Below are 19500 nucleotides of genomic sequence, written 5' to 3' on the forward strand. Positions count from 1 at the left end.
GATTGAAGACGTTATTTCTATGAAAATTGCTATGAAATGTCACTTGTCCCATTTCTGCTTTCTAGACATGGTCTCAAGAAAGAGTATATTTTTTGTGTATTTTTACTATGCAATATGTATCTCTGATTTATAATAGAAATGACTGATCTCCCCAGTTTTAAAACTTGACAGAAACTTAGCATCTAAAATTCAGCCATTATAATTGTTTTGAATCCTAGGAGAATTATTACATAGGAGCATAGTGAGTATAACAGGCAAAAGAAGGACAACATTTTCTCATCATGAGAGCCTTGGGGTAAGGGTGGGAGTGTATTGTTGAAATTAAAGTAATTAGTATTTAATTAAGCCAAAATGCTGCTTTTGATTTTGAATACACAAGGAAGGCATGGTCTTCCTTCCCTTTGTAGAAGATGACTTCGGAATAGCAACATTCCTCTTCATTAGCCAAGTAATATGGAGTGAAAATAAGACATTTTGGTAAAATTTCTCAAAGCTGGAATTTATTGAATGGACACTTCAGCAAATTAATAATGGATAAAGTGACATTTCATATTTGGGTAAATAATTATAGCATAATTTAAAAATTCTGTTTGATTAGTTTTATTAAATAAATATTATTAGATGTAGTATGTATACATATTACATATATATAATATATACTTTTTCAGGAGGACCAGTTGTTTTCTTATCATGAAAGAATGAAAAGTTTATGTTTACTTTGTAGAAAAATCACTTAGAATATACGTTAGCAACTTATATTTAAAACATTTAGCACTGTATATACTGTATAAGTAGAACTCATACTTATTTGATGATTAAGGACACAGGCTTCATAGTTAGAGAAGTCCTGATCTAAGTTCCAAATTTATCATAAATCAGCTGTGTAACCTTGGGCAAATTAATTCACTTCTTTGAGCTTTAGTTCATGTTTTAAGTGGAGATGATACCTTGTAAAGTTCTTGTGAAGATTAAATGTGATAAGGTTTATTGAGAATTTATTTTTGTCCCTAATTCATCTCATGCAATAAATGTTAGCTCAAACAAATTGGATATAACTTTTTGTGCACGAAATAACACACATATGTCTTTCGTCTTTTTGTCAGACTTGCATGCATCATTTTTGGAGATGAGGATCTTAAAATTTTTGTGTGATCTTTGTGTCATTTCATTCGTGGTTAAACTTTTAACAGGATTTTTCCTTATTAAAAAAAATTTGTTCAATTTAAATGTTTTTCTAATCTAATGATCAGGTGGTTGTCAGGCAGTTGGAAGACAAGCTCATTTCTACCCTGCTTAGTTAATTATTGTGATTGTAAACAAAGGGTGTACAATTCAAAGTCAAGCAACATTTCACATGGATGATGGAGGTGATAATAGCTTAATTCCTGCTGGATCTTTTTTCTTTGCCCTGGTGAGTTCATACTGACCTTGTCCAAAATCTGATGACCTCCCTATTTTACTCAACTGTTTGGAAAGCTGTGCCTGCCATAGCTGGCCCTGAGGGGGTATCTGAAAGACCACTGAGTCACTGACCCATGTCAAGACTGGATTTTAAGTCTGATCTACAGGACCTCTGAAATAGTTATACATGGGGCTTATTGTACACATAAACCTAGCCTGCTGCATTTTTCTACTTAGTAAATATCCTATTAAAGTGTATTTTAAATGTCTTTATTAAAGTCATATTTAATTTACTCAGTTTCTTATGCAGATCGTTTTCTAGACTAATTATAAATTTCGATCTTTTATCAGAGTTAGTACCTTAAAACTAACCTTGAATGTTTTGAAATGTCAGCAAAATATACTGTTAAACCATGGCTAAATGTAATGAATATCTTTCTGGGTGATGAAGGGACCAAAACAGTGGCATTTTAATGCTTATAAAGATTTTACCTTTTTCTGGCAAAAATACCATAGACCGCATAAAAAAAATCTAGTTTAAGCTGTTGTTATTGTTACAGCTTGTTAATCTCTGTTTATATTTTGTCAAACCTCAAATATTATTCAATTGTTGGTATTTAAGAGTTTTGAGGTTATGAGACTTGTCCTGAAGGAAAGCATATAACCACCCAGTAAGACGTTATTTAAATTTGGTTGGATGGGATCTGTCTACCTTAATAGAAACTTTGTGATAGGGCTATGATATGAAAAGAGAAAAAAATTCCTTATGTTTATTTTGTTCTAGTTCTCCACAATAGGAAATGATCAGGCCCCTTTATGAATACCTAGTCAGAATTTTACAATTTATAATATGACATTGTCTTTTATTTGTATATAGGAGTTGATCCCTGAATTTTATTATCTCCCTGAGATGTTTGTCAACTTCAATAATTATAATCTTGGAGTGATGGACGATGGGACAGTAGTGTCTGATGTTGAACTTCCTCCTTGGGCCAAAACCTCAGAAGAATTTGTTCGCATAAACAGATTGGTAAGATAGTAATCATCTCCTCTGTCTGTCATGAGCCTTTTCTCAAAGTATCTTTCATGTGTTGGTATGATCATTAACCCTTGCTCTTCTGGACAAAACTGTAGGTGATAGGGATAACTGAAAGTGACAGAATAGTTCATGAATCTCCATATACACTTTATAAAATGTTATTGATTTGAAAAGTATAATTGTTTCTTTTATTGTCTTATGCAGAATTTATTTTCATATGTACATGATAATTCAAAATTACAAATGAAAGTTATAAGTGAAACTGGAATTCTATGCTTTTTCAAACATGGGTTTCTTGTGCCAGGAAAAGACGTAATTCTGTGTTCCTTGTTAGAAGTCTATTGCACATTTTAGTAATAGAAACAAGATCTTCAAATTATATCCCGTATCTGTCTTTTGAAGGAAATCTTCATGTAGTATTTAGAATATGAAAACTTAAAAACTTAAAAGCCCAGTAATCATTGTGCTCACAAACAACTCTTTAGAATCCTCGCTAGTGAACTTCTTAGTGTCCTCTGTTATATGGGTTCTGTATTGTTTTATGAAAAAGTAATATGACTTTTCCTTTTTGCCTTTCAGTTTCCTAAGTTAGAATCAGGCAGCTTTATTCTCAGTATTTAAAAGTACTCCGTATTAAAAATGAAATCTAAATTGCATTGTGTTTTTCATTTATATTAAACAAGGAAAATTATATGCATTTTAGTTTTCTAGGTGGCATTTCTTACCTTTTATACCAACAATTATATTTTAATCCTGTCTTCCAGATCCTAATTGCAATCTCGTTATTATTGAAATTTCACATTTTAAATATACTGGAAGCAATGCAAGGGGAATGGAAAGAACATAGACTTCAAAGTTAGACCAGTTTTCCCAATCAGATAAATTACTTTGCTGGTTATAGGACCTTAGGCAATTTAACCTTTTTGAGCCTTGGTTGCTTCATTTGTAATTTGGAAGTTATGAGTATAAAATTTTGATTATGTGTATAAAACACCTAGAATATTCTCTGGCTTAGAGTAGGCACTCAGAAAATAGTACCTAACATTATTCTATTACAATCTTAAGGTACATGTTACATTTTTCTTTTACCCCACACATTTTTTTAGATTCTCATTAAGTTACTATAATTAAAATGAAAACCCAAGAAAAAGCTTAGCTCTGGAAGATACTGATGGAGATCCCAGATTTTTAAATGTGACAGTTGTCTGTGGTTGTGCGATTTCTTTTCCCCAGGGGCACATAGAAGTCAATAGAAAGTAAAATCATTCTGCAATTTTTTTTTTCTTGCTTTCAGTGATTGTCACCCTTTTTAAACACATTTATTGAGGTATAATTTACATACCATAAAACTCACCTTTTTAAAATTGAACAATTCATTGAGTTTTAGTAAGTTTATACAGTTGTGTAACTGTCGCCACAATCAGCACACTTACATCACTCCAAAAAGCTTCCTTAGACCTGTTTGCAGTCCGTCTCTGCTCCTTCTTCTAGTCGCAGGCAACCAATGATTCTGTCTCTATAGTTTTGTTTTTTTCTAGAAATTTTGTATAATTGGAATATGTAGTCTTTTTGTGCCTGGCTTCTTTCACTTAACGCGATGTTTTTGAGATTCATCTGTGTCGTTGCGTATATTAGTAGTTAATTTATTTTTATTGTTGCATAGTATTCCATTTTATAGATATAACACATTTTATTTATCTGTTCACCAGTTCATGGAAATTTGTTTTTTTTCCAGTTTGAGGCTATTATGAATATTTGCATATAGTTTACTAGGGTGGACCTATTTTTTCATTTCTCTTGGGTAGATTCCTAGGAGTTTAATTGCTGGGTTGTATGGTAAGAATATGTTTACTGTATTATTTTGTATTCCAACCAACAGTATATGGAGTTCCAGTTTCTCCGTATTCTTGCCAAGACTTGGTATTGTCAATCTTATTTATTTTTGCCGTTCTAGTAGGTATTTCATTGTGACTTTAATTTGCATTTCCCTAATGACTAATGATGTTGACCACCTTTCCACAGGCTTATTTTATGAGAGATATGGGAAAATGCTCATATGTTTCTTTGGTGAGCTATATATTCAAATATTTTGCCTATTTTTAATTGGATTGTTTATCTTTTTATTATTTAATTGTAAGAGATCTGTATATGTTCTCCATAAAAATCCTTTATTCAACATGCATTTTACGAATACTTTTCTTCTGGTCTGTGGCTTGTGTTTTCATTTTTTAATGAATCACCATTTAAAAAAATGTTTTTACTCTTAGGTAGCTATATAATACTATTTACATAATATTTGAAAAATATAATCATCCCATTCTTGAGGAATATATTTTTAAGAAAAAAATTAAAATCATATTCTGATCATTTTATTAATGAAACACTTTTTCTCAAATATGATTTAAACTTTTAAGTCTCAAGGGAACCAGCTCTTTATTAATCATCATCATATTTAGTACTTTTAAAAGTACAAAGAAGTTTGTTAGTGTATTTACTATGCTTTGAAAGAGGTCTAAAAGGCAGAAATATTTGAATAAATTATATTTAAAACTTTTCAACAATATTTTGACCATTATCAAAATTTATTGTGTAAAATGAGGTAGGCCACTCTCCTGACAGTACCTCCCGTCTCTACTCCCTCTACCTTCACCTCAGAAGAGCCAGATCTATTTGGGATGGCTTTCCCTATGACACCAAGGGAAGGAAGGTGGCAACTTACCAAATGGTTTTCCAATCAGATTTCAGATTTGCTTGCCCATGCTCTAAACTTAGACATGAATATGAAATTAGATACCAAATAATATTTTATAATACTTATAACTTATTATTAAGTTATTAAACATTTGTCCCAATGCTTCCTCCTCCTACGAGTTATGACTTCATATTTTAGGCTCTGAATAAGCTTGCATTCTTAACAGAACTGTATAAAAATTCATTGCAAATTAAATGCAAACATAGTTTAGAGTTGAATATTTACATTTCTGATCATTTTAATTCGTTATTAAGAAAGATACTTGATTTTACCTATATGTATCTTTATGAAAGAATTTAATAACTCATTCATTCATGGAAAAATACTTATTATACACCTATCATGAGCAAAGCTTTCCTGCAGTACAGTCCATATTGATTCATTTTATAATCTCCTGTTAACTTTCTATAAGTGACTAAATTATTAGTATGGTATTTTATGTATCTCTTAGCATGTTATCACAGAAGGTTTTATCCCCCTCCTTTTTTTGGTTTGCCTCCTGAAGTCCACAGATTTTATACAATGATTGTAGCTCATGAAATGCATACGACTTTGATCTGTGACCTTTTTGTGGTGCTAATCGGGTTCCTGATATCATTATACCTTACTCATTAATCATATTTCCTGCAGCCCGTCAGGCAGCCAGACAGCACAAGTCCCTGTTTTCAGCCCTCTGTTGGCAGGTTTCTGCTTTTCCAGATTATTACAGACGATACTTTGGCTTCTTATAGCCCGAGCCACATCAAGCTGTGTGTTACAATTAAAGTCAGATGGTCCTCAGGTTGAACAGGGATATAGTGTTGCAGCTGTCTCTCTTCCTGGAACAAACCAGCACCAAGAACAGATGATCTATGGGACAGTGAATAATAACAGATTGTACAGTACTCCGTTGGTAGCAGGGGATCACAGAATTAATTAACTGACATACTCATTTTAAGATACCCAGCATGTCTTTTTTAAGTATTTGTTTGCCCAAATATTACTTCAAAGGGATAGGATATTTTTAGGAGCATGATTTTGAAGGTAGACCAGTAATGCTACATATTCTATTTGTGCTAGAGACTGTAACTACTATCTTACTTAACATTTGAATCCTCACAGCTTTCTATAAGTAATGAAGATCTAAATGTAGGATTGGTAAGTTAGCTAAAGTTTTGGGTTTATGTACAGAAGGTAATATCCTGTATATTTTAGAAGGAAAACTCACGTAGGTCTGATTAGTCTTTCAGGTAAATAAATTATATTTTCTTTGTTCTGAACAGTTGAAATCAGGGTAAAACCAAAGCAGTCTTAACTACCTACCAGAGATTGGTCTGTGTTATTTAATATTATCTGGACCAGAAAAAACCCATTTTTATTCCAAATACTGCTTCAGAAATATAAATGAGAAACAGGCTTTCATATTTTCAAATAATATAAAAATGTATGAGTTCAGACTACTCATCATTTATCTCATGATATAATGTCGATGTTATGGACCTATATTATATTGCCTCTTATAACCCTTGAGTTTTTAGTTGCATAAGAGACAAAACCATACTCTGAGGAGTAATGATAGGTCTATTTATAAAAGTTGGTGAAGTGAAGCATTTTGTTTTAGCTGAAGGATGTATAATTTATTCAAATAATAATAATAATAAAAGTAATTCGTTCATTTAACAGGTACTTACTGAGTGCCTATCTGTGTGCTAGCACTGTTAGACTCAGCGAACAAGACAGAGGATATCCCTACTCTTTTAAAGATTACTTCCTCTTTGATAACTTATGTTGTTGAAATAGAAAGCTTTTCAAGGCTGAGGGGTGGCATGAATATAATAAAGGAAGGCTTCTGTTAATGAATTGTCCTGAGGTTACCAGTTAGGATCACACTTGCTTTTGTTTATCTTCTGTAGCTTTTGTCTTCTCTACTATTTCATAATGGTGACATGAGTAGTCACTTGCTTGGGAAGGTAAAGAAAAATAAAATGAGTATATTATCACCTTTCCGGGTAATATATAGGCAAATTGAAAGTAATAGTATCTTTTTATATTATTGTCTGGGAGAAAAATTAAATTGTCAGATTTCGTTTCTCCACCAACCTTGTTTTTTCCTATTTATTGCTAAAATTTAAATCTGTTCAACTTAAACCTTCATAGATCTTATAGCTCTGAATGAACTAGGTCAGTTTTTTTAACTTTTTCCTTTGAATGGAAAATTTACAATTCTCAAGTGATGACAGCATAGTTAACACTAAGAATCTCATGTCCCTGATGAAAAAGTACTACATGTACATGTAGCGAGACCCATAGCTTGAGATGGCTGAGTTTGCAATGATGTAGCAATTAGATTATTATAATGGCATATTATGTTCCAAATTACAGTATTTAGAAACACTGTAAGGTTGAGAGGTTTGATAGAGATTTGAAAGGGGTTGCATATTTTTGACCTTTATTCACATCCTTGTTTCCATTTTCTGAGGAAATGGCATTTAAAAGCCTGTTTCTTTTTTTTTTTTTAAAGATTTTATTTTTTCCTTTTTCTCCCCAAAGCCCCCCAGTACATAGTTGTATATTCTTCGTTGTGGGTCCTTGTAGTTGTGGTATGTGGGACGCTGCCTCAGCGTGGTTTGATGAGCAGTGCCATGTCCGTGCCCAGGATTCAAACCAACGAAACACTGGGCCGCCTGCAGCGGAGCGCACAGACTTAACCACTCGGCCACGGGGCCAGCCCCCTAAAAGCCTGTTTCTTAAGAGAGCGGACCAGGCAACATTTGTTTACTTATTTTTTGGACTAGAAATGCTGGAAGCTAACATGCTTTTTTCATATTGTTCCTTTTTCAGTTGCCTTTTTGTTTTCCATGTTGATGATGATATGGCCAACAGTGTAAATAGCCATGGTGGCTCTATCTGGTAATAGTGATTCTCAACTGTGGACATATCCCTCCTTCTCCCTCCTCAACGCCTGCAGTGTTTGGATCTAAATCCCTAGAGGATTAGAGGGACTTGCTTTACTATATATCAAGAATTATTATAAAACTATGGTAATTAGAGAAAATTAGGAGAAATAGACTAACTGAAGTGAATGGAGAATCCAGAACCAGAACAGGACGTATAAAGAAACTTCATCTATTACAGAGCTGTTATTACAGATCTGTGGGGAATCTGTGCTGAGACATATACTTATTGTCTTAGTTTCATAAGGCTGCCGTAACAAAGTACCACAAACTGAGTGGCTTAAACAACAGAAATTACTTGTCTCACAGCTTTGGAGGCTAGAAGTCTGAAATGAAAGTTCAGCAGGGTTGGTTCCATTGGAGCGCTGTGAGGGAAGGATCTGTTGTAGGCCTCCTGTTGGCTTGTGTATAGCTGTCTTCTCACTATGTCTCTTCCCATCGTCTTCCCTCTATGTGTGTCTGTCTCTGTGTCCAAATTTCCCCTTTTTTTTGATGAGGAAGGTTGGCCCTGAGATAACATCTGCTGCCAATCTTCCTCTTTTTGCTTGAGGAATGTTATCCCTGACCTAACATCTGTGCCACTCTCCCTCTATTTTGTACGTGGAGTGCTGCCATAGCGTGGCTTGATGAGCGGTGTGTAGATCCACGCCTGGGATCTGAACCCATGAACCCGCAAACCCCAGGCCACCAAAGCAGAGCATGTGAACTTAACCACTATGCCACTGGGCCGGCTGCCAAATTTCCCGTTTTTATGAGGACACCAGTCACACTAGAGTAGGGACCCACCCTACTCCAGTATGACCTCATCTTAACATCAATAATTGCATATGTAATGACCCTAGTTCCAAATCAGGTCATATTCTGAGTTACTGGGAGTTTAAGATTTTGACATATGAATTTTGGGGGACACAGTTCAACCCATAACAGACATCAGTATGGAAAAAAAATGAAATTGGCACTTTGTCTTATACCACAAACAAAAATTAAAGTATATTAAGGCTTTAAATATGAAGGCAAAAGTGTAAACTTTTAGAAAATGATAACAGGAGGATTTCTTTGTGATCTTGGAATATGGAAAAGTTTTCCAAACAAGAAACAAAAAGTGAAATATGATATATTACATTAATTAATTTTTGGTTGTTAAGCCCAACTTTTCATTCTTTGAATATATATCACACTTGATGGTATAAATTTTTTGATATACATTTTATTTTTTTGTTAATATTTTGTTGAGAAGTTATTACTTTTGAGGATTTTTGCATTTATATTTATGAGGATTATTGGTATACAGTTTTCTTATGATATCTTTTTCTGATTTTAATATCAGGATAATATTGATCTCATAGAATGATATGTGGCAAAGTGTTCCCTCTTCCTGTATTTTCTGAAAGACTTTGTGAAAGATTGGTGTTATTTCTTCTTTAACTATTTGGTGGGATTTACCACTGAAGCCATCCAGACATGCGATTTTCTTTGTGGGAAGATTTTAAATTACCAGTTTAATTTATTTACTTGTTAAAGGTTTATTTAGATTTTTCTGTTTTTTCTTGAATCAGTTTCAGTAACTTGTGTCTTTCTAGGAATTTGTGCATTTAATCTAGATTGTCTGATTTATTGGTATCAAGTTGTTCATAGTATGCCTTATAATCATTTTAATTTCTCTGAGGCTGGTAGTGATGTTACTTCATTCATCCCTGATTTTTGGTAATTTGTATCATCTTTTTTTTCTTGTTTAATCTTGCTAAAGTTTTATCAGTTTCATTGATCTTTTCAAAGAACCAAATTTTCATTGATTTTTCTCTATTGGGTTTTTTCTTTCATTGTGTTTTCACTCTAATACTCATTATTGCTTTCCTTCTCCTTACTTTGGGTTTGGTTTGCTCTTTTACTAGACTTTTAATTTGGGAAACTACATTTTTTATTTGAGTTCTTTCTTTTTTCCCAATATTGGCTTTTACAGCTATGTTTCCCTTTATGTACTATTTTTGCTGTATCCCATAAAACTTTGATACAGGAGTACCTTGGAGATGTTGCAGGTTTGGTTCCAGACCACTGCAGTACTACAAGTCACATGAAGTTTTTGGTTTCTCAGTGCATTTAAAACTTATGTTGACACTATACTGTAGTCTGTTGAGTGTGCCATAGCCATTATGTTTAAAAAAAGATGTACTTATCTTAATTAAAAAATACTTTATTGCTAAAACATGCTAACCATTATCTGAGCCTTTAGCAAGTCGTAATTTTTTTGCTGGTGGAAGGTCTTGCCTCGATGTTGATGGCTGCTGACTGATCAGGATGGTGATTGCTGAATGTTGGAGCGGCTGTGGCAATTTTTAAAAATAAGGCAACAGTGAAGTTTGCCCCAGTACTTGACTCTTGGTTTCACAAACGATTTCCCTGTAGCACGTGATGCTGTTTGATAGCGTTTTACCCACAGTGGAATGTCTTTCAAAATTAGGGTCAGTCCTCTCAAACCCTGCCACTGCTTTATCAACTAAGTTTATGTAATATTCTAAATCCTTTGTTATCATTTCAACAATCTTTACCAGGAGTAGACTTTATCTCAAGAAATCACTTTCTTTGCTCATGCATTAGAAGGAAATCATCATCCGTTAAAGTTTCATCATGAGATGGCAGCAATTCGGTCCCGTCTTCAGGCTCCACTTCTAGTTCTAGTTCTCTTGCTGTTTCCACCACATCTGCAGTTACTGCTTCTACTGAAGTCTTGAACCCCTCAAACTCATCCATGAGGGCTGGAATCAACTTCTTCCAAACTCCTGTTAGTGTTGACATTTTGACCTCTTCCCATGAATCAAAAATGTTTGTAATGGCATCTGGAATAGTAAATGCTTTCCATAAGAGTTTCAATTTACTTTGCCCGAATCCATCAGAGGAATCACTATCTATGGCAGCTACAGCCTTACTAAATGTATTTCTTAAATAATAATACTTGAAATTTGAAATTACTCCTTGATCCATGGGCTGCAGAATGGACACTATGTTAGCAGCCATGAAAACAGCATTAATCTGTAAATCAACATTTCCATCAGAGCTCTTGGTGACTAGGTGCATTGTCATTGAGCAGTAATATTTTGAAAGGAATCTTTTTTTCTGGGCAGTAGGTCTCAACAAAGGGTTTAACATATTCAGTAAATCATGTTGTAAACAGATATGCAGTCATCCAGGCTTCATTGTTCCATTTATAGAACACAGGCAGAGAAAATTTAGCATAATTCTTCAGGGCCCTAGGATTTAGGGGATGGTAATTGAGTACTGGCTTCAGCCTAAAGTCACCAGCTGCATTAGCCCCTAACAAGAGTCAGCCTGTTCTTTGAAGCTTTGAAGCCAGACATTGACTTCTCCTCTCTAGCTATGAAAGTCCTAGATGTCATCTTCTTCCAATATAAAGCTGTTTCATCTAACTGAAAATCGGTTGTTTAGCATAGCCACCTTCACTAATTATCTTAGCTAGATCTTCTGACTAACTTGCTGCAGCTTCTACATCAGCACTTGCTGCTTCACCCTGCACTTTTGTGTCATAAAGACAGCTTCTTTCCTTAAACCTCATGAACCAACCTCTGCTAGCTTCAAACTTTTATTCTGCAGCTTCCTCTCCTCTCTCAGCTTTCACAGAACTGAAGAGAGTTAGGGCCTTCCTCTGGATTAGGCTTTGGTTTAAGGGAATGTTGTGGCTGGTTTGATCTTCCAACCAAACCACCAAGACTTTCTCCATATCAGTAATAAGGCTGTTTCACTTTCTTATCATTCGTGTGTTCCTTGGAATAGCACTTTTAATTTCCTTCAAGAACTTTTCCTTTGTATTATCTACTTAGCTAACTGTTTGGTGTAAAAAGCCCAGTTTTTTGGCCTATCTTGGCTTTTGAACATGCCTTCCTCACTAAGCTTAATCATTTCTAGCTTTTGATATAAAGCAAGAGACATGAGACTCTTTCTTTCTCTTGAATACTTAGCGGCCATTGTAGGGTTATTAATTGACCTAATTTCAATATTGATGTGTCTCAGGGAATAGGGAGACCTAGGGAGAGGGAGAGAGATGGAGGAACAGCTGGTCCTTGGAACAGTCAGAAAGCACACTTTTATTGATTAAGTTTGCCATCTTATATGGGCGCAGTTCATGACGCCCTCAGACAATTGCAATAGCAATATTGAAAATCACTGATCACAGATCACCACTAACAGATATAATAATAATGAAAATGTTTGAGATATTGTGAGAATTACCAAAATGTGACACAGAGACACAAAGTGAGCAAATACTGTTGGAAAAATGACGCCAGTAGACTTGCTCAACACAGGGTTGCCACAAACCTTCAATTTGTAAAACAACACAGTATCTGCAAAGTGCAGTGAAGTGATGGACAATACAGTGAGGTATGCCTGTATTTTGTTTGCTTGTTTTCATTCACCTCAGAGCATTTTCTAATTTCCCTTGTGATTTTCTTTTTGACTTAGGAGTTATTCAGAAGTGTATTGCTTAGTTTCCACATATTTGTGGATTTTCCTAATTTCTTTCCTTTTTTTATTTCTAATTTCATTGTGATTGGAGAAGATACTTTGTAGACTTCTGTTGTTTTTAATGTACTGAGACTTGTGTTGAAGTCCCCAAATATTACTGTCAATTTTGCCAGTTTTTGCTTCATGTATTTTTGTCTTCTGCTATTAGATGCATATATTAGTTGGTGGCTTAAAACAAGAGAATTTTATTCTTTCACAGTTCTACAGGCCAGAAGTCCAAAATCAGTATTATACTCCCTCCAAAAGGTCTGTTCCTCTGTCCTTACATCACCTTCTTCTCTTCTGTCTATTGTGAAGTTTCCCTCTGCCTTCTCCTTATTAGGATACATGTGATTATAGTTAGGACCCTCCCTGATAATACAGGGTAATGTCCCCATCTCAAGATCCTTAATTTAATCACATTGCAAAGACCCTTTCTCTTATAAGGTAACATTGACAGGTTCTAAAGATTAGGACTTGATATCTTTTTTGAGGAGTGGAGGGGCATGCATGTTTCAACCTACCACTGTGCATATATGTTCATAATTGTTATATTTTCCTGATGAACTATATTTTCATCATAAATTGTCCCCCTTTGTTTCTAGTAATTTTAAGTCTGTTTTGCCTGATATCGGTATAACCAGTCCTATTCTTTTACAGTTACTGTTTGCATGGTGTATAGTTTTGCATTCTTTTATTTTCAAGCTATTTTGTCTTTGATTCTAAAGTGCATCTTTTGTAGATAGCATATATTGGATCATATTCTTTATCAAATCTGATAATCTCTGCCATTTAATGCTATTGTTGATATGGTTAGATTTGTGTCTGCCGTTTTTCTAATTATATTCTTTAGTTTTGGGTCTTTTTGTTTCTCTGTTCTTCCTTTGTAATTTTCTCTTATATTAAATAGATATTTGTAGTCTACCATTTTATTTCATTGAAAAATTTGTTTTGCTGTTTTTGTTTTAGTTATTTCCTTAGTCATTGTTCTAGGGACAATATGCATCTTATTTTATCTCAATCTATTTTAGATTAATACTAGCTTACTTCCAGTAAAATATAGTGACTTTGTTCAAACTCAGCTCCATTTCTTCCACCCTACTTTGTACTATTGTCATATATTATGTCTGTGTATGTTATAAACCCTGTATGAAATGTACAGTATTATAACTATTGCTTTGTGCAATCTTAAGTCTTCTAAAGAAGAAAGGAGAAAAGATACCTGTTAATTTTATTTACTCCTCTTACCTTAATGGAAACATTGCAAAATGAATAGAAGAGTGCCTCAGATACTCAGCACCATGTAGAAATGGGTAATTACCATATGGAAAAAGTTCCATAGAATTGAAGTTTATACTTTCAAATACCAATGTTTTTCACCATTTCCCTTGAAAAAATCTTTTTTATGAAATGGATTACACATTTCTCTATCTCTTAAACAGAGAATTCAGAACTTTAATAGCTTTTTCTGAAATACTAATGGTTATTTTCTGTGTTGCCGTGAAAGGTTATTGAGATGTATAGAGCTTTTTGTTCCTTTGCTAAAATGACCCACATTCCTCTGCTTTCTTTTAGCCTCTCTGTCAGCATTTCAGAATTTTTTCCTCTACGGCTGTCGCTTTTCTCTGTCAGGATTCCCATCTCCTTGTGATCTATTATGTTATTTTATGCATATATAGCAAAGTAAAAGCCTGAAGGATGACACAGTCATTCCCACCATTAGTCTTCATAAGCTTTGTGCTTGTTTGCCTCTTGACTTTCAGTTGGCTTTGAGTTTTGCTGTGTTCTGGATTCTCTGAACATCTGAAATCTGAACTCTGGATAAATAAAACATAAATTACATTTTGTTTAGTGATATGTATTGTGGTCTATATATAGCAAAATAAAGTGAAATGGCACTATTTCTAAAATATGTTACATTCATATTGGAAAAATGTCCAAATCTGTGTTTATTCTACAGTAAATAACTTTCTATGACTTCATGCTAACAGTATTACTTAATATTTTATTAAAACATTAATATGCTAACAAAAACGTTTTAAAACTTTATAAGAATAATAGAAAATTTCTCCCCATGAGTATCCCATCTACATGACATTGAAAAGGATTGTCTAATAGTGACTACTCATCCCTGCACACCTCAGCCTCAATGCTGTACCTGGAAGTGTGGTAGAGAGTGCAGATTTATTCCTCTTCCTGACACAGGAACCTATAATAGTTGTGCTTTTAGCTTTTGGCTTCTAGCTTGTGTCATTCCACATGCTTTTCTTACTCACTGCAGTGCCTACCACATGCTGTTCCAACTCATTGCTGTGTGGGCCTACTCCTTTTTAAACCAAACTATATCATAAAGCTCATAACTTTACCTTTCTTACCACCACCCCCTCAAAAAAACAAAATAAGACCCTGCAAAACAGCTCTTCTCAAAACTCTTATCTTCCTTGGAACCTTTCATAAAAACCCCTATGTATTAACCTATGGCTTTCCTTAAACTCATTCTCAAATCTATTTTTGTTCACATGTGACTCATAGGTCATTATTCTCCTTACCCACTGGAGCTTCTATGCTTTTTTGCATTTAGAATCCTGGTTTCAGGTATAAACTGTATCCTTTACAGGAGTATATTTTGAAATGTGGTGTGTGGAAAACACAATCTGTATCCAAATCCCCTGAGGCACACTTAATAAATAATGTACATTTATTCATTTATTTATTCATCAAATATTTCTTGAGTACCTATTTTGTACTGCTAGTAGCTTAGTGTTTGTTGGGGGAAGAGGAGATATAAACCCCCATCCTAACCTCAAAACAGTGGGAAAAAGATGGACTTTTTAATAAATGGTATGGGTAGCCATATAAGAAAAGATACCCTTCGATCTCTTTTTCATACCGGAAACCAAGGATCAGATACCTAAATGTGAAAAAGTGAAATGGGGGGGCTGGCCTGGTGGCATAGCAGTTAAGTGTGCACGTTCCGCTTCAGCAGCCCAGTGTTTGCCGGTTCAGATCCCAGGTGCGGACATGGCACTGCTTGTCAAGCCATGCTTTGGTCGGTGTCCCACATATAAAGTAGAGGAAGATGGGTGTGGATGTTAGCTCAGGGCCAGTCTTCCTCAGCAAAAAGAGGAGGATTGGCAGCAGTTAGCTCAGGGCTAATCTTCCTCAAAAAAGAAAAAAAGTGAAACAAATGCTAGAAGGAAGCATTACTGGATTTCTGTATAACCTTAGAGTGGGAAAAAATTTCCCACTTATGACTCAAAATCCAAAAGTAATAAAAGAAAGAACTGATTGCTTTCATTACATAAACACAGATAATGTTCACATGGCAAAATGCGTTATGAGCAAAGTCAAAAGACAGATGACAAACTGAATAAAAATATTTGAGATTTAAAACTTAAACAAATGGCTAGAATTATAGAGAAACAAATTATAGAGAAACTCAACAATCTAACAGAAAAATGGGTAACAATTCACAGAAAGATAAATGTCAATGTCCCTTAAACACATGAAAAAATATTCAGCCTCACTCATATAAAAGAAATATAAATTATACTGATATTCCATCTGTATCTTTCAGCTTGGCAAAATTCCAAAAATTCACTAAGCTACTCTGTTGATGAGGCTGTGGGAAAACAGGCATTCTCCTACATTGCTGATAGAAATGTAAAATGACATACTCCCATGAAGGGGTATTTTCCAATCTCCCAACCAAGTACTAACCAGGCCTGACACTACTTAGCTTCTGAGATCAGATGAGATCGAGTACATTCAGGGTGGTATGACCGTAGATAGAAATTTGCCAGTCTCTAGCAAAAGTACCTATCTATTTATCCTTTGACCCAGCTTACGGGTGTCTTTCTCAAAGATACACTGGCCAAAGTAAGAAATGTCATATTCACAAATGGAATCTATTTTCTTTAATAGTTTTGACTTTGAAACTACTAAATGTTTTATATCATTTAAAAATAAAATCAAAAAGGGGAAAAATCCAAACCCTAAAAATTGGAAAGACATTAGAATAAGTGACCCTAGTAAGATAAATATATTCCTAGTAGGATATGTTTTATGGGTAAAAGAACCAGAAGAAATCTTAAACTTTTTCTTACTTATATTTAGATAATAATAGTATGGTTCTTTTGAAACTATTATGGGTATATTGTAGATCAAGTAAATAAGTAATTGTGTTAACATCATTAAAATCAAGATTTTTAATATAAGAGAGAAAGATTCAAATGTAAAATCAGTAAAAACCAGAAAAGCATAAAAGCAGCGTAACAATGGCAGCTGGAAACTTAATTTCATGTCCCAATTGTTGATAAATATTTTAGTTATTAACTTGCACTAAACAAACTTTCAAGTGATAACATATAAAGCAAAATGATTTGTCATGAGGAGTTTAACTACCAAGGAAACTGGAATATTTCGTCTTTTTTTTCTAGCAGTTTCTCTCTCTGCCTAAACTGTATGGGAATCCAAATATGAGCAAAAATAACTGAATGTTAATATTGATCCAGAATAAAAAGGAGAATTGGATTATTTGAATTCATTGAACAGTATTTGCTCAGTTTTCAAGCTCTTCTAGGTTCTGGGGATACAGAGGCAACCAAAACAGGCAAGGCCCTTGCCCTCATGGAATGAAATGTAAATTCCAAAGGAGATCTTATTGGCCATGTTAGCCTGATGCCTCCGTCTCCAATCCAGCAATAAAATGCCTGCCACAAAAATCAGAATATTCCAATTTATCTGGTTGAACACCCTCTTTTCTAGGTCTGTTACACACTGTGAATTCTGTCTTTCTGTACTGCCCTTTGATAATCTCTATGTTGACCATCCCCCTTCTTTTAAGCCTTTCTTCAATCAGGATACCACTGTCTTAAACACAGAGTCATAATGGCGTCAAACTTTTATAAAAATCCACCCCAATCACCATGATTGGAATTTGGTTATTTGTAAATTATTCCTGGTGATGTTATTTTACAGGTGGCTGATCTAATTTATTTCAGAGCAATTTTTCATGATTTGTTTAAGTTCTTGAAGTACTTTGATGCACTGACTTCAGGAAAAAAAACAACAAAACACCAGAAACCTCATTTGTGATGACTTACTGCTTGTCCAGAGCAGTTTAACTTCTCTAGAAGCTAGAAGTAAGAAGTTGGGTGGAAGGATAGATGCTTTTTATAATAGAAAAAGAGAAAGAGGTTTACAAAGTACACTATTTATTTTTTTGTTTTTAACCTTTGTGTAAATTGTCATAGTAGTGCACTGCTAGGTACAGCTGGAAGTCATCATTTCTGCCAAGGACTAATAATGGTTGGAGAAGAATAGTAAGACTAATGGGCTCACAAAATGAGACTGGAAGTTGAATTCACAGAGGAATGCTTGCTCGCCCAGTTCCCCTCATGCCCACCATTGCTTTTGGTGGTGCTGGGAATAAGTTGCCTCCAGTCCCTCACTGCCTTTGTTTCTGGCACTGGGCCATGTCACCCGCAGTGGCAGTATGTCTGAAAAGCAGCGTCTCTGCTGTGGGTTTTGTTCTGCCTGTGGACGCTTTCATGCAACTCTGCACAGTGAACTCAATAAATGACTGCTTACTGTGGTATTTATGTCTGTGTGATTTGCCAACAACTGGTGTATATCCAACAAATTTTTTTCCAGCTAAGAATTTGTGTAAACCAGCAAATTTCCTTGCTCATGGTTACCAGAAAGTAACCTTTTCCCGAAAAAAAAGAAGAGGAAGAAGAAGATTTCTTCATGCTTTTTCAGCATGACTTTTTTATGGTCTGGTTGATTCTTTTCACTCTATATTTTAGAATTATCATTAGAAAATAAACATTAGGATGAATATCAAAGTACTTGCAATGCAAGGAAACAGTGAATTGTTGTGTGAGTATTGTGTAAATATGAAGAGGTATGCTATTTTTCTCTCTCTTGACAGATATTCCAAATAAGTGTTAGGATACTTTCTATAAAGGGTAACTATTCTGATATTCTTATTTTTAAGCAAAGGCAAATTTAGTTTGCATTATTGTTATAATATGAAGTAATATATTCAATTAAATGCCATGACTATAGTACTTACTTTTTATTTTATGTGGAAATGTACAGCTCAGATTTTTCTGAGGCATTTAGAGTATATTTAGCTTAAATCAGTTCCTCATTTTTCTTTTCTTCTCTCTCTCTCTCTCTTTATTCATTTTATCTTTTGGTATTTTTTGTTTATATATTTACTTTCTCCTAAAAATATTTTCAACTTTGACCTTGGGTGTTAAAATTTTTGTTTTTACACATTATTTTGGAATAATGCCAAACTTACAAAAAGCTGCAAAAATAAAAATAGCACACAGAATATTCATATGTTCTTTACCCAGATTTACTATTGGTAACATTATACCCCCTTTTTTTTTTTTTTATTAATGTTATGATAGATTACAACCTTGTGAGATTTCAGTTGTACATTTTTGTTAGTCATGTTGTGGGTACACCACTTCCCCCTCTGTGCCCTCCCCCCACCCCCCCTTTTCCCTGGTAACCACCGATCAGATCTCCTTATCAGTATACTAATTTCCACCTATGAGTGGAGTCATATAGAGTTCGTCTTTCTCTGACTGGCTTATTTCGCTTAACATAATACCCTCGAGGTCCATCCACGTTGTTGTGAATGGGCCAATTTTGTCTTTTTTTTATGGCTGAGTAGTATTCCATTGTGTATATATACCACATCTTCTTTATCCAATCATCAGTTTCTGGGCATGTAGGCTGGTTCCACGTCTTGGCTATTGTAAATAATGCTGCGATGAACATAGGGGTGCAACGGACTCTTGAGATTTCTGATATCAGGTTCTTAGGATAGATACCCAGTA

At 34.4% G+C, this 19500-nt stretch overlaps 1 protein-coding gene across 5 annotated transcripts in view; it reads left to right on the forward strand.

Annotated features, from left to right (window-relative positions):
• Positions 1-19500, forward strand: part of LRBA (LPS responsive beige-like anchor protein) — a 709727-nt gene that overhangs the window by 561172 nt on the left and 129055 nt on the right. For all 5 annotated transcript variants that reach the window (XM_070261528.1, XM_070261527.1, XM_070261529.1 and 2 more), the window contains exon 47: positions 2279-2431. In XM_070261528.1, the coding sequence (XP_070117629.1) occupies positions 2279-2431 (153 nt within the window). The remainder of the gene's footprint in view (positions 1-2278; positions 2432-19500) is intronic.

Source organism: Equus caballus, chromosome 2, assembly GCF_041296265.1.
Source record: "Equus caballus isolate H_3958 breed thoroughbred chromosome 2, TB-T2T, whole genome shotgun sequence".
Taxonomy (NCBI): domain Eukaryota; kingdom Metazoa; phylum Chordata; class Mammalia; order Perissodactyla; family Equidae; genus Equus; species Equus caballus.